The following is a 15,074-nucleotide window of genomic DNA, read 5'->3' as shown; positions in this document are numbered from 1 at the left end:
AAACTATAATTTATATTTATGTCTCAAACCACTGTTACGCATAAAACTGAAAAGAAAAATGCCTGCCTAACTTGTTAAGGCTGAGTTGTCTAGAAGCCCTACATTTCTTCATTGTGAGTAAAATTATTTCAGTTGTTAATATTCCGTTAATGTCACACTTCATATTCTTATTTCTATTCACCAACTCATTCATAAAATTAGAAAATATATTGGATCTTAAGTTCTCTAATGATGTAACCAAGAAGCACAAAATATGTTTGAAAATAACTTATTCTGGAATAAGACTTTTCCCGGCCGAGGTCCTCTGTTCCCGCCGCGTGCGGTCCTGCATCTGCACGAGCTGCGCGCGGCTCATCCGACGGAGTTTACAGGAAGGCGGGCACTGACCGCGAGAGACGGTCACATGCCCCGTCTGGCTCTAAGAGCGTGCCGCACGTCTCGGGTGCGCTCTTCAAGGGACAGTGGGAGCCGAAATGTGAAACGGTCTCCCATTGGCCCATGCCATTCCACATTCCCCATACACTCACGTTTTGGGGGCGTGGATATGACAGGGGCCAATCAAATTGAACACTAGGGTATTTATACTCACCTTTCCCTTAGCTCCCTGCCTTATCACGGTTTCTGTTTCAGTTCACTTTAGTGCTTGTATCGTTCAGTAGTGTTTTTTTCGTGCTTGACCTTGGATTTGTATCTGACTCAGTTTTTCTCTTTATCCCTGCTTTGTCTTGTTTGCCGGCTTCCTGACTCCTGTGTACCAGACCTTGGCTAGTTCTTGTTTTCGCTGTCTCTCTGTTTCCTTGACCTCGGCTCGTTCCTGACTCTGTCACTTCTCTGTACTACGTCGAGTCCGGCCATTGTAAGGCCCGGTAAGATGTATCTGCTTTATCTTGTCTCATGTTGGACTAAATCTTGTTGGGGTCCACTACCGTGACACTGTCATGGAGACAGCCACTAGAGGCTGGATTAACCGTGCAGTGTAAACAAAGCAGTTTTTCCTGAAACTGCTATGTTTTCAGCTGCAGGGTTAAAACTAGGGGGGACCTGGCACCCAGACCACTTCATTGAGCTGAGGTGGTCTGGGTGCCTATAGAGGTTATTTAACAATAAATACATTTAAAACATCCTCAAAAAATTATCTGAAGCCTTTATAAAGGTGCGTGGGAGTCCTCACAAAGACAAAAACTGCCAATTCTCTCCTTATCATCTGGTGAGGAACCGATCACCTACCCTAAATCAAATATTAATGGACACTATACACAGCATTATGATTAAGAAACCATTACAACACTGGTTCACAAAGTAGTTATCAAGCAACAAATCTAGTTTATAGGGTCTACTTTTCACTAAACGAAGTCAACTCCCAAATATAATGATTACCCAAGCAAGCCAGCCTGTTGGATTTGTCTGGGACTTTGCTTGGAGCTCCATAACAAATAAGTAGAGAAGTTGAACTTTCTGTGATGAATATGTTATAATTAAGAGTACATGTTTATGGAGCACATTTCTATTCTATTTACTCTTTACATTTTAATAGCTATTAATTTATTTTGAAAACAATAATTATGCATACTTGTATACATTTTACATCTGTGCACACATCTCGAATTATTATTATTATTATTATTATTATTATTATTATTATTATTATTAATAATAGTTGTAGTCGTTGTAGTAGTAGTATCTCATGTAATATGATGTAAAGTAATATATTGTGTAAATTTTCAGAAGCAGTATCATAAAAAAGAGAGTCAAAAATTGTTGACCTTTGGCTCACTTTATCTCATTCCTCTGGAGCTCCTCACTAGATACAGTTGGTTAATAATGGGAGTATTGTTTCCTTTTTTTATTGCTGCAAAGCTTGGTATCTGTAAGAATGGCTTTCATTTATTTCCCTCAACTATTTGGAGAGAGATATTGGCAGAGAGATAAAGGATGAAAATCATATATTTCCCTTACATTTCATAACAAATGTGACTTGATACTTTAACTGCCTGTGATTGAAAATTGACCACATTATCATACTTCACGTATTTTTTTTTTTTTTTAGATATTGCCTTTTTGCTTCAATATAATCTGTGGTTCTTAATGATGCCCATAACCTGTAAACTGAATTGGATTATTCAACGTATTCTAAATACCTCGGCAACAATTTGAATAAAATTATTGAGCAAGAAGTAGACAGCAAAAATCCAAAGTGGTCAAATAAATTGAATAAGAAAAGAGAAAAATAAAATTTTGTTTTTTAATTTACTTGACCTAGGAAAGCTACTTTTATGTTTGGAGCAAAGAAAGTTCCATGGTTAAAATAAAATAAAGCATCAAAATTGCATTGCTTCACAATTTGTTTTTAAACCAACAAGCAAACCATTTTGAACAAAAATACAAACCAATGGAAAGCAAGAAAATCTTTGAAAAGTATGTAATAAACGTTTATAAACTTACTACAAACTTGGGCAGATTGCGTTGTTGGGCACGCCTCTTAGCTAGGGAAGTTTCTTCAGTCTCTCCCCTTCCTCATACCCGCAGAAGACTTTAGTAGGCACCAGTCTACTAATGACAGAAACAGAACATCATTGTGCAGCAGCAGGAGAGAGAAACCAGACTCCATCACTTCTCCCCCTGTCAGGATTTTGCAAGGTGATATCTTCCAACTACACATGTTTAAATCTGTCAGGCATGCCCAGTGCACTGTTCCATAATTGTTAAGAATAATACATTGATTTGTTAGATTACAGTCCACCATGGGGTGGGTGTGGAAAACACAAGAAAGAATAAACTGGTAAATAAGAAAATAAAAAACATATTTACCTTGTTTTTTCAGTCTGTAGTGTGAGACAACAGTCTCATTCGAAGGCAAGCGTTGGAATGAGACAGCTGTCTTAAATGCAAGTGACTTTAATTTAACCAGAAATGTGCAGTACATCATGGTCAGCAACCCACAAATAGACATTTTAACTGGACCTCCCCTGACTAAAATCCTGGTGTGAATGTTTTCTTCAATTAAAGCCCTTATCATCCGCAAATAAGTTAGCAAAATTGAGATAGATGGAGGCTAACTAATTTCTCCTCCAGCTACAGAGCTCTTGAAACATATTGGGACCTTATCCTTTAACCTACATTATTTTCACAAAAGCAGTTATTTATGGGAATAACACTTTAGTTTATTGTAAAGAGCTGCAGAATAAGCTGTCGCTATATAAATAATAACCAATAATAATAACAATAATAGTTAAGGAAGTTTTGAGGTGTGATTAACTTTTTGTGTTTTCTACCAATATCATGCATATTAACTGTGGTTTTAAAGAAATTGTTTCAATTATCTCTTCCCTTGGGCAAAATAAGCATGTTATGCCATATAACCACAACAGATTTGTTGGAATGATTAAGGTACAAAGAGTCTCTTTGTGCAATCTCCATTTTCTTTGTCAAACTGCTTTTGAGTGATTTTAAAAAAAAATGGGGAGCTCTCAGTGCTTAAATATAGCCTCTTACATGCCTCCTGGTTAATGCAGAAGTGAACTTCTGTATTCATTCGTCCAATATTCTGCTGCAGAGTGTCTAGCCTGTCATTGCTGTCCAAAAGGTGGATGTGCAAATGCAGAAAATGGCATCTAAGGGACAATATTCTCAATGCATCTTTTTTTAAGTTCATATTTTACTGAGTAAAATGCAGGAGAAAATGAAAATCTGAAATATTTGTCTTAATATAAATTATGATATATGTATCATAATTGCGCAACCAAAGTGTATATTATACTATTATAGTAATATATTTCTTTAGTGCATAACAATATAAATGATTTTGTAACACTGTTGCTACATATGTATACCATATTTATTTTATAAAAGCATTAGAATACTTTTATATTTTTCATCTGCATTTTTGGATCACTTTTTACATTTTGTTATATGGCTTCAATTGTCTGCAAATGAATTGCATTTTTCATTGTTTGATTCACTGTACGTTGGCAAAAGAAAAAAAAGAATACTTTGAAATTGTTTGGAAATTTTTGTGTGTGGGATCTGAAATAATGATGATTTATATTTTTACAGTAATTTGTTTAAAAGATCTTTTACCAATTATTCATGTTATTGATTCCATCTGAGTACACAAACTGTGCAAAGTGTTTTATCTATATAGTATAGCTTAGTTTGCATACAGATATATGTATTGATAAGCATAAATATCTTTTAAATACATATTTTTATCAGTAACTTGAGAAAAGCAATAAATGACAATGTTTTTGAATGTTCCTAATATTTTAGGTTAATATGTATTAGTAATTAATTTTACAGTGAATTATTTTAAAACTCAGTTTGCTTGAGTTTGTTAATAAGAGTTCACAGTCACCTGATGATCTCTTGGGGAATAATATATTGATTAATATAATTCTTACCAATGATTCTTCTTTAAGCTTTTAAGTCTTGTGGCCTTCTCTTTTTCTTGAAAATATTTGGGGGGGGGGGGGGGGGGGGAATTTTCAATATTCTGTTTTGCAAATGACATAGCTGGAAACTAGAAGTTACAAGATAGCAAAACCTACTGCAAATAAATATTGTATGTTTTGTTTTTCTCTGATATTGTACACTACTTGGAAACTTAAACCGGTGGTGGGGCCTTACTGCCATGCTGAGCACACACATTTATTTTGAGCCCTCTAAGCAAAACTTTAATATACTATTTTTACGCTCATAAACAGCCTTCTTTCAGGACCCGTCTCATGGAAACACTCTGGTACGTCAATGCCTGTTGATATTCATCTTCTCACCTATTTTCAGTGGGTCAGCAACTGCAGCCTGGTCACCTGTACTGGCGGAGTAGGCAACCGATCCTCAGATCGAATTAAAGCAGCTGAAATTGAAATTAAGCCATTGTACCCCCTGGACCAATTGGGGATATCCAGTACCCACAGTGGAGTCTGCCCTAACCTCAATAACCCTATTGAAGGACCATTCTCTCCATCAAATATGTACTCAATTTCTGCAAAATGGCCAAGCAGCCATGTGGAGCAATACCTAACATACTTCAATGGGATATCCTGTCTAAATTTGACCAACTCTGTAATAGGTTCCGGGCAACATTGTACAAGAGAGCATCGCAGAAGCTATGCCATAAACACAATCAAATTAGAGATCAGCAGCTATGAGGCAGGAGTCCACAGGAACCAACGCAGAGCAAACCTGCTGTATCCTTAATAACCTCTCAGAAGTCGGGCCTCCTGAGCTGAGATGTAGTAGTTGAACATCCCCATCACATCACCCACAACATGGACCAGACCACAGCAAATAAATCTAAAGGGACTTGGCTGTTACATATAATCCACGTAGTGGCGCATTGGTGAAGGCTCCATATCAGGCCTGGGACTGGAGTGATGAGACACTGGGTTACCAGCATTGTCTCCTTGCCTCCATCAGCAAAATCTGGGCAATCTCCACAACTTTACCCTGTGTGGGAATAAGGTGATAGCAAACTATGGGAACAATCTCCAACTCTAGGGCCATCCTTTTCTTATCCGTCTTTGTAGTTTTTACTTGCATCTTACTGTGTATGCCTCTTTGTTGAGGGTAATTTCTACAAGATCTGGACAACCTTCATGTGGTGAACAAATAAGCACCTTCTCTTATAACTACTAAGCATGAATTTGTCTTCTACCTGTATATTGCATGTTTATTTTATCTTTCTTTTTCCGTTGTAAACAATCACATTTACTATGCCTGCTACATTAACACACAATGAGTGGTTGCTAATCTCAGCCAGTCTAGCTTTATACTATCTTTGGTTTATCTCTGGTACTGTATTTTATTATAGCACACTTTGAAACCTAGGTAAACCAATGTTATATCTATCTTTATGCTTGTGCTGTACTCCTTCTATATACCTTAAAAAAAGCAGAAAGATTTAAAACAAAAAAAGAAGCTATTGCACTAAATTGAAATTAAATATTGTACTGTTTTTGAGTACTTATTATGCATGTTCTTGCTTGCACTTTGTGTTTTTAACAGATAATGCATATGTTTTATTTTATGTTAATTATAAAACCTCTGTGATGTATTGGGCACTTATACAGGGTATAGCGATTAGGTACTGTTGATTACGTACCATAATACATTTTTCCTGAGGCTCTATTAAGTCATCCATGGAAAAATCTGTTGATGAGTGGTGACTGCAACACAGGAACTGTAATACATTTTTATTTAAATGCACTTACAGAGTTGCTGAGAGATGTAGTAAATGGATACTTTGCCATTAATCCAGACACAGGAGGACTGAAATCTTAGAATCCTGTTTGCTACAGGTATTGCTTTGTGATTAATGAGTAATAACTGATATAAATTGAGTCAGGGAAGCCTCAAAAGCAAATTGTTCAAATAAATTGAATATAGTTCAACTTATAAGTATATTACGTAATCTTTATTATATTTATACATGAATGCACACAGGGCTGGCCTTAGTCCATTATGCACCCTATGTCAAAAGTCTTCACGGCGCCCTCCCCCCACAAAGTTGCCTGTATACAGTCACACACACAGGCACAGGCAGACAGTCACACAAACAGTTACAAGCAGACAGTCACACATGCTCAGTTACAGGCAGACAGTCACAGAGCCAAACACATAGTTAAACGCAGACAGTCTCAAACAGTTACAGGCTCACAGTCACACACACAGTCACAAGCAGACAGCCACACATACTCCATTACAAGCAGACAGTCATACACACTCGGTTACAGGCATGCAGACACTCACGCACGCTGATAGGCACACACACACTCAGTTAACCCCTTAAGGACCAAACTTCTGGAATAAACACATGTCATGTTTCCTTAAGGGGTTAAAGGTAGCTAGTCACACATACAGGATCAGGTACACACAACGGCACAGCTACAGCGACACACACAATTGGAGTCAAACACAGTTACAGTCATACACAGGCATACAGTCACACACACAGGCAGACTGTCACACACAAGCAGAAAATATAAGGTAAAGAGCTGATAAAGAAAAGGGGAAAATAAAAAAACAAAAACAAACACTACCAGCAGGTGTCGCCAAAGAGCTAAATAGGTAAGTAGTATCTAAGTGGAGTCTTAAACTATTGCATGTGGTTATTAAAACTTAACTTTTAATGTTGCAATATAAACGTGCACAAAAACATATATAGAAATAAAGAAAAATAATTAAAACCAGGATGAGCAGTCCTTATTGAGTATGGTAGTGTATTATTATTATTATTATTATTATTATTATTGCCATTTATATAGCACCAACAGATTCCGTAGCGCTTTACAATATTATGAGAGGGGATTTAACTATAAATAGGACAATTACAAATAAACTTACGGGAACAATAGGTTGAAGAGGACCCTGCTCAATCGAGCTTACATTCTATAGGAGGTGGGGTGTAAAACACATTAGGACAGGAATTTAGTGTATGCTGTGCTAGTACAGCATCAGCTCTAACGATTACAGGTGGCCAGGTAAATATCTGAGCATATTAATGTGGCAATCGAGAGGGAGATTGAAATACGGTTTGCCTTGATTCCACTGCGGTGTTATTATAATATTCCTTGTTGGTGCTTATTTTATTAAGCCCATACTCAATAAGGACTGTTTTTCCTGGTTTTAATTATTTTTCTTTATTTCTATAAATCTTTTTGTGCACTTTTATATTGCAACATTAAAAGTTAAGTTTTAATAACCACATGCAATAGTTTAAGACTCCACTTAGATACTACTTACCTATTTATCTCTTTGGTGACACCTGCTTGTAGTGTTTTGTTTTGTTTTTTATTTTCCACTTTTCTTTATCATCTCTTTACCTTATATCTACAATTTATTAGGGGTTACCCCCTGCTTTTCTCCCCACTACCACCACTGAGTCTTTCTTGACAACATAGTCTCTACTTTAGCTTCAGTTACATACACACAGGCAGTTGCAGTTGGTTGTTGGGGAAGCAGGGACTTCTTCCTTCTTCCCTCTTCCTGTGCAGCAGTTACCAAGGGCTTCGGGTAGGTATTAGCCCCATCTTCGCCTAGCCGTAAGCCCAGCCCCCGTCGCTTGGTAAGCCCCCCACCCCCCTGCTGCCGCAATTTTTTTTTTTATAGACCTAAGTGGAGAATAAGGAAATCCTCCACCCGGGTACCTGTTTAAGCTCCCCTGCCCTCCTGTCATCTGGCCATGTGCGAACTGTGTAGGCCACATGGCGCTCCCTGTTCCATGGTGCCCTGTGCCTGCCCACAGCTCGCACACCCATAAGGCTGGCCCTGAATGCACAATGCACAGTGTTTTTCACAAAAACGTACATATATGAACTAAGGAGAAGTACAGACAACTTTTTAAAAACAAAAATGCAATTGTTCTCACCTACTCTTGGTGTAACAAAAAAGATAATGAAAAAAGGTTATATAAGTGGCTTGTATGTATTTGCAAGGACCCCGAAGGTATTGCAAGCATTGCATTTTACTGAAAATGGCAATGAAATATAAAACGATTATCTGGATGGAAAAAATGGAAAAGGGTCAGCGCTAATAAAATAAAAGTGTAGTAGGCAGCGGCCCAACAGAAGGTAACACTCAAACCCTCTGAAAAGAGAACTTGTGACACAAAAGATTACAGGAAAATGGATGTGCCTATTAGATAAACAGTAAAAATAATAATAGCAATAATAATAATAATAATAATAATACAATACTTTGTATCAACAGGGTGGACAATGCAGTGTATGAGGGCTCACTGAAACAGTGGGATTCTAATAGGATCACAGAAAGGAAAAATCCTAAATATTCAAGTCTCACTCAGAAATAATGTCTTATAAGGTGCTTATTTTGGGTGTAGAGTCCTCAGTGCCTTTAGTGGTCCGACCATTCCGTTTGTATGTAGAACAAAAGCAAGGGAAACCAATGGTGCAGTATGTACAAGCCAATATGGACAAAATAAACAAATATGTGCAATCAACTCACATTTTAAAGAGCTATAGCTAACTCTGGTGTGGAGAGAATACAGCTGTATAATCTCCGCTTTAAAGGATATGTGGTGGGAGTCCTCCAGAGGGATGGTGTCCAACACTCAGGAGTAAGATATAAAAAGGACAACTAATAGTGCTCTCAGTAAAATAAAATATGCAATGAACCCAGAATAAAAAAGTGCTCACAAGTAAACTGCAGGTCTACTGCACTATGATATCAGCGTTGGTGGTATGATCCCCACCTAGGATATACTTGGAGTCACTTGAGGATAAAAGGAAGCCAGGTAAAAATTCCAAATATAAATGTGTATTGAAAAGATAATTTTCACAAAATTGTAACCAAAAAACCTTCTATTGAATAAAATACACAATCAAAATAACCATAAAGCGATTCGTCTCATCAGACTTTCACATACCATTTGAGAAAGTCTGATGAGACAAAACGCGTTATGGTTATTTTCACTGTTTCAGTGAGACCCTTATACACTGTATTGTCCTACCTGTTGATACAAAGTATTGTATTATTATTATTATTGCTATTAGTATTTGTACTGCTTATCTAATTGGTGCAGCCCTTTTCCTGTAATCTTGTGTGTCACATAAAAAAAATATCTGCCTTTGAGCATAATTACCCAATACACTTAGTATTACAAAATCATGTATTTCTAAAATAAAATTATTTAAAACTGCTATAGTAATCTGTATCAGTCTCTGGAATGCTAATGTAAGATAACAGTGAGATAGTAGCGTTCATTCACTCCTCCCCTACCCCCCACTTTGACTGCAGGAATGAAATGACTGTAAGCTCATTTGAGCATTTTTCAATCTATTGTTTCTGTAAGTTTTCTTGTAATAGTCCTATTTATAGTTAAATCCCCCCTCTCATAATATTGTAAAGCACTACGGAATCTGTTGGCGCTATATAAATTGCAATAATAATAATAATAATATGACCCATTGAAACTTTCTTTACTGTAACTATGGGGTGTGACCAGGGGTGAGATTACGGAGCTTAAGGAGATAACAAATTCCATTTGTTATTAGGAATATCATTGTTGACATTATGCATTAATTATCTTAAGGAATCAAAAAAGTTACATAATGCATTGTTCTGAAACAAAATCAAATTACAGTGCTACTCTCATGTGTTGATATATTTCTATAGAAGATGCAGTGACAGACTAATGGGGAACAGGTACAGCTGTGCAATGCAAGATGAAAAGAAATGTCACATACTAGTCTCTTAACGACTGCATTCAAGGATAATAGTCTGGTCAGCTACTCCATGATTAACCCTTGTGCTGCCGAGGTGTTCAGTACAGCCAAATTTCAGTTTCATGACTAAATTCCACATGAATTAAGCCCCTAGCTTGCTGAATGTTGGCTCTTCTAAACAAAATTTTCTTTGGCTGAACCTGAGAAATCTCACTATACACAAGTGTACTAATTATTTGATTTCCTCCTTAGCCTTAATTCATGTTATATATAAAAGTATTTTACTACTGCCCGTGCAGTGACAGTGCTACACTGTCTCACTTACCATGGCTGCTTTCTGCTGACCTCCCTCATCTGAACAACAACCTACCATTTTTTCACATTGCATCTGGAATGTATGGCACATAAGTGGACATTGAAGACCGAAAATTATTAAGATTCCACAGGGCTCTAGGCAGGATACAGGAATGGAGCTCCACTTTCATTCTTCTTATAGGAATGCTAAATTGGTTTAAACACTACTTATATCACCTTATTTTTAATACTGCTCTGAGGGAAGATTGTAAAGGCATAGTGTACTTACTAGGATTACTCATCATGCATACAAAATGGAAGGCATTTTTCTTCAGAAGTTATCTTTGTAGCCTGTCCACAAGATATGTCTACAGTCAGATGGCTGTTGATTCTCTACCTTTCTAAACTTCTGTCTGCTGAGATTGTTATTGGGCTATAATATTGGCTTGTTTATGTCTATACTACTTAATCTTTGTCTTTTGATGATTGATGGCTGCTGAACTATCATGCTTTTCTATTGCAATATGGCTGCTTACAGTTTTGCTCTCCTTCCTGATGTCTGTATGACTATCTAGAACTTAATTGATTTGTTACTAACTAGTTCTTCTTGTCTCTTGTCTGACTGAAGTACCTGTTAGTCATGCCAGTAACATAATGATGATTATTTTAGACATCTGGTTTTAAGAGCCAGCCATTACTAAAAAGGCCCGATCTTCAGATAAGGATGGCTGTTACAATGAACTACAGTGCTAAACACCCTAGTTCTGCACTGAATCTTCAGTCAAAACGCAGCTACATCTGGCTACTGCAGGCTAATGCTAACATCCATTAAAGGTTTAGTAAGCATGACTAAGTTGAACACTACAGTACATACAGGAATGTGTATGTCATCTTGGGTCACGAATGTCTGTTTTCATGATTGTATGAAAAAAATTGTGAGACTTTTTTTTCATTCAATATATTTAAGAACCAGTAGAGACATGTTTACATCATTGAAATATATTACATCTGTAGAATTGTGGGTCACTAAGCAAGTATTACCATGAAAACCTGGTTTGTCTCTTACCCTCAAGCAGTGAGTCTGGACAAGTATATGCAGTTTATTTTTTTTCAGCTTTTGAAGCTTTGCAACACTGGAATGTAGAATATTACTAAACAAAAATAATAAATAAATAAATACTTGCGTTGGTGTTAATTACTAATCATTGAGTTGACATAAGATTTCCAAATTTTAAGTGAAAATAACAAATTGTATATTTTCTTTCCAACTACTCTATTTAATTTTAACTATTGCAACCCAGTTATCAATTTAACAAAAATCTACTATTAATGCTGTTTATTTGTTATTTTTTCATTATTATTTTATTATTTATGAAGCACAATAGTGAATTAAACATCAAGCATTGAGCTATACCTATCCATGCATCTGAGCATCATTAGAATTATTAATTATTTTAGATGATCAAAGACAAAAAAGAGCCATCTAGGCGTACCTAAATACAATGGATTGGGTAGATTGAGGTATTAACCTTGTCAAAGCATTTGCTGACCTATAATTTAAGGTCCCCTTAAAACTATGTGTCCAGTCACATAGTTATTGCACAGTATAAGCTTACAATAATATTATTTAAGAATGAGCCATTGAATCAAGGAAACCGGGGAGTGCAGTTTTATTTGGAGTTGGTCATTTATTTAGCATGCTTGCCATTTCCAATGTTAATCTAACAATTTTAAATGCCACTTTGAAACCTGGTTACTTCAGAATTCAAATATTTTATTTACACAAAGCTCTGTTTTCTTAAGGAAGTTATTAGACTAACATTAATGCTTTCAAGGTCATTTGCTATGCTTTGAATAATTCAGTAAATTCACTATGCTTTGATTAACATTTAAAAATACAATGAAACAATACATTGTAAGAAGTTTGTTTATAAAGGGTCACAGCAAATAAATGATTAGTTTTATTAAGAGGTGGGGCTAAAAAGGTGAGAATGATGTTAATATAAAGTAAGATGAGGGCATTTATTGGGCAAGTGGAGAGCATTAGTTGAGTTGAGTTATAGGCTTATTTGAACAAAAATTTCTTTAGGTAGTGTTTAAAGGAAGGCAAACTAGGGGAAAGTATGGGTTGATGCTGGACGAGAGAAGTCCTGCAGTATAGACTAGGAAGAGGTGAGAATAGGAGATGCAAGTAGCAGGTCATTGTTAGATCTTTGGGGGTGGGCAGGAGTATATTTGGCCATTAGTGAGGATAGGTAATGGAATGGCTTTAGTTAGAGCTTTGTTGGTCAGGGTCATTTGGATGAAAATGAAATGCAAAAACAATATTAGAGAAGGTTACTACAGAGCCTAAATAGTTCATTAACAGATTCCTTGATCTGTTAATGAACTGTCTTTGAATTCTATGTGTCGTCTTGCTCAGAAATGCTTTAGACTTGAGAAAGGGAGGTTCTCCCAAAAGCTTGTCATTAAAAAATTCTTTATTAGTCCAATAAAATGGTATTACAAGATACAAATTGTATCTGTTTTTTACATCTTCAGCACTGGACTAATATGGTTGCAATCTCTACTTGAACACTATATATATATATATATATATATATATATATATATATATATATAGATATATAGATAGATATCTATCTATCTATCTATTTATCTAATTGCCATATTAGTCTAACATAAAAAAATTCAAATAATGAAGTATTGCAGTTTCTTTAACACTGGTTTTATTGGACTAACAAAAAGTTTATACACGTTTGAGAGTTCCTCCCTTTATCAAGTTTAAAGCATTTGCCAGCAAATGCTGGTCTTAACCACCCTACATCTCACAACCTTTCATTGCAATGCAGATGTGGATGGTTAGTAAATACATTAATTTTCTCATTATCGATAGTGGAGGAGGTCATTGGTCCTAAGTGAGTGCTCACAAAAGGTTTGACAAAACAAACCACAAGGATTGCACCAACAAACCTCCAGAAACATAGGATGCTGTGGTTGTGGAACTTGCAGTTTTTCTTTAAAATTATTTGGATCCATTTGCTGTTATGTAACGTTCATTTTAATATTAATGTGTTTTTATGTGATGGTTGTATTTCAGAGCTCTGGGACTTAAACAGGACATCAATTTTCCAAAATCCATTTCTTGACCTTCGAATCATGAATTTGGATGAATATCAAGAAAGATTGTTTGTTGGAGGAAAAGATTTTGTGTACTCTCTGAGCTTGGAGCAAGTCAGTGATAACTACAGACAGGTAAGATTTGCTTAGTGAAAGCATATCCTGTGAATTAAGATATATTTTCAATATATTTTGAGTAATATTGATTGTTACCTACTTATTGGAAGAATCTTATTTTTTCCTGTATCTTAATACGTTGACTATTTTCACATCACTTGTTAAGAACCCTTTTTATTATTTTTCTGGCATATTTTTGTTTGACCTTACGTCTTACAAAGAATAATGCTGATGAACTGAGGAGGTCCAGTTAAATGATTCTTTTTCAGTTAGAGATCTTATTTTAATGGCACTTCAAGGCCAACCAACAAATAATATATGATAGCATGTAATATGAATACATTTTATTTCTCAGCTTACTTTGTAACATTTTCCAGATACAATAAATAATGGCTGTGCGTGCTTAAAATGGCATATTCTGTATTCCCCTTTGGATTTGAATAAATCAGACAGTACTTCTTTATTCATGATTATTGTGTAGATAATGTATTGACAAGTAGTTGGAACTGTAAAGAATTGGAAAGATGTTTGAACATGCCAAAATAATGGGTATGATTCTGGTGCCAATCTCCTCTCATAGTGAAAATATTTGCATGCATTTTCAGTTTGTAAAGTATGTATCATACAAATAAGTGTTTTCATTGTATATGCAATATTGAGTTTCAGTTATTAATAAATCACTGAAATATTTTCTATATGTGTAATCTGTATCACCAGCAGAAGAAAAACAAAATCAAACAAACAAATATATACAGCAGTAAATAAAAAAAAAAAAAAAAAAAAAATATATATATATATATATATATATATATATATATATATATATATATATATATATATTTGTATGTATTTATTTAGTACCAACAAGTTTCACATCAGTAGATGCATTATGCAAAGGTTTTACCAACATACAGGAACATACTAATAAGGCTTATTTCGAGACTCTTGGTGACAAAATTGCAACCTAAGGGTCAATGGGATAAGCATTGACAAAGCATTGTTAAAGGGACACTATAGTCACCTGAACAACTTCAGCTTAATGAGGTTGTTTAGGTGAGTGCTACAGCTACCCGGAGCCTTTTTCTTGTAAGCACTGTATTTTCTGAGAAAATGCAGTGTTTACATTGGAAGCTTGGAACACCTCTTGTTGCAGTCAATCAGACGGCCACCAGAGGGACTTCCGAGTTCAGAGGCCCTAAAAAGGCCTCTCGTCCGATGCATTCTGGGTGAATGCATCAGACGGGCTATCAGCACACAAAGCACTGTGAACGCGCTTTGTGTGCTGACAGCCTGTCAGCACTGCTGTGGGCGTGGCTTCAGCTGACAGCTGAAGCCCGAACCCACAGGGATGCTGTCAGGCCA

At 35.9% G+C, this 15,074-nt stretch overlaps 1 protein-coding gene across 1 annotated transcript in view; it reads left to right on the top strand.

Moving 5' to 3' along the window:
- The window catches only part of SEMA3E (semaphorin 3E), a 152,836-nt gene that overhangs the window by 74,246 nt on the left and 63,516 nt on the right, over positions 1-15,074 (top strand). The window contains exon 2 of the mRNA XM_063448190.1: positions 13,576-13,730. Coding sequence (XP_063304260.1) covers positions 13,576-13,730 — 155 coding nt within the window. The remainder of the gene's footprint in view (positions 1-13,575; positions 13,731-15,074) is intronic.

This window comes from Pelobates fuscus, chromosome 3 (assembly GCF_036172605.1).
Source record: "Pelobates fuscus isolate aPelFus1 chromosome 3, aPelFus1.pri, whole genome shotgun sequence".
Lineage (NCBI taxonomy): Eukaryota > Metazoa > Chordata > Amphibia > Anura > Pelobatidae > Pelobates > Pelobates fuscus.
The sequence above is the reverse complement of the archived record's forward strand: the minus strand, read 5'-3'. Positions and strand labels throughout refer to the sequence as shown.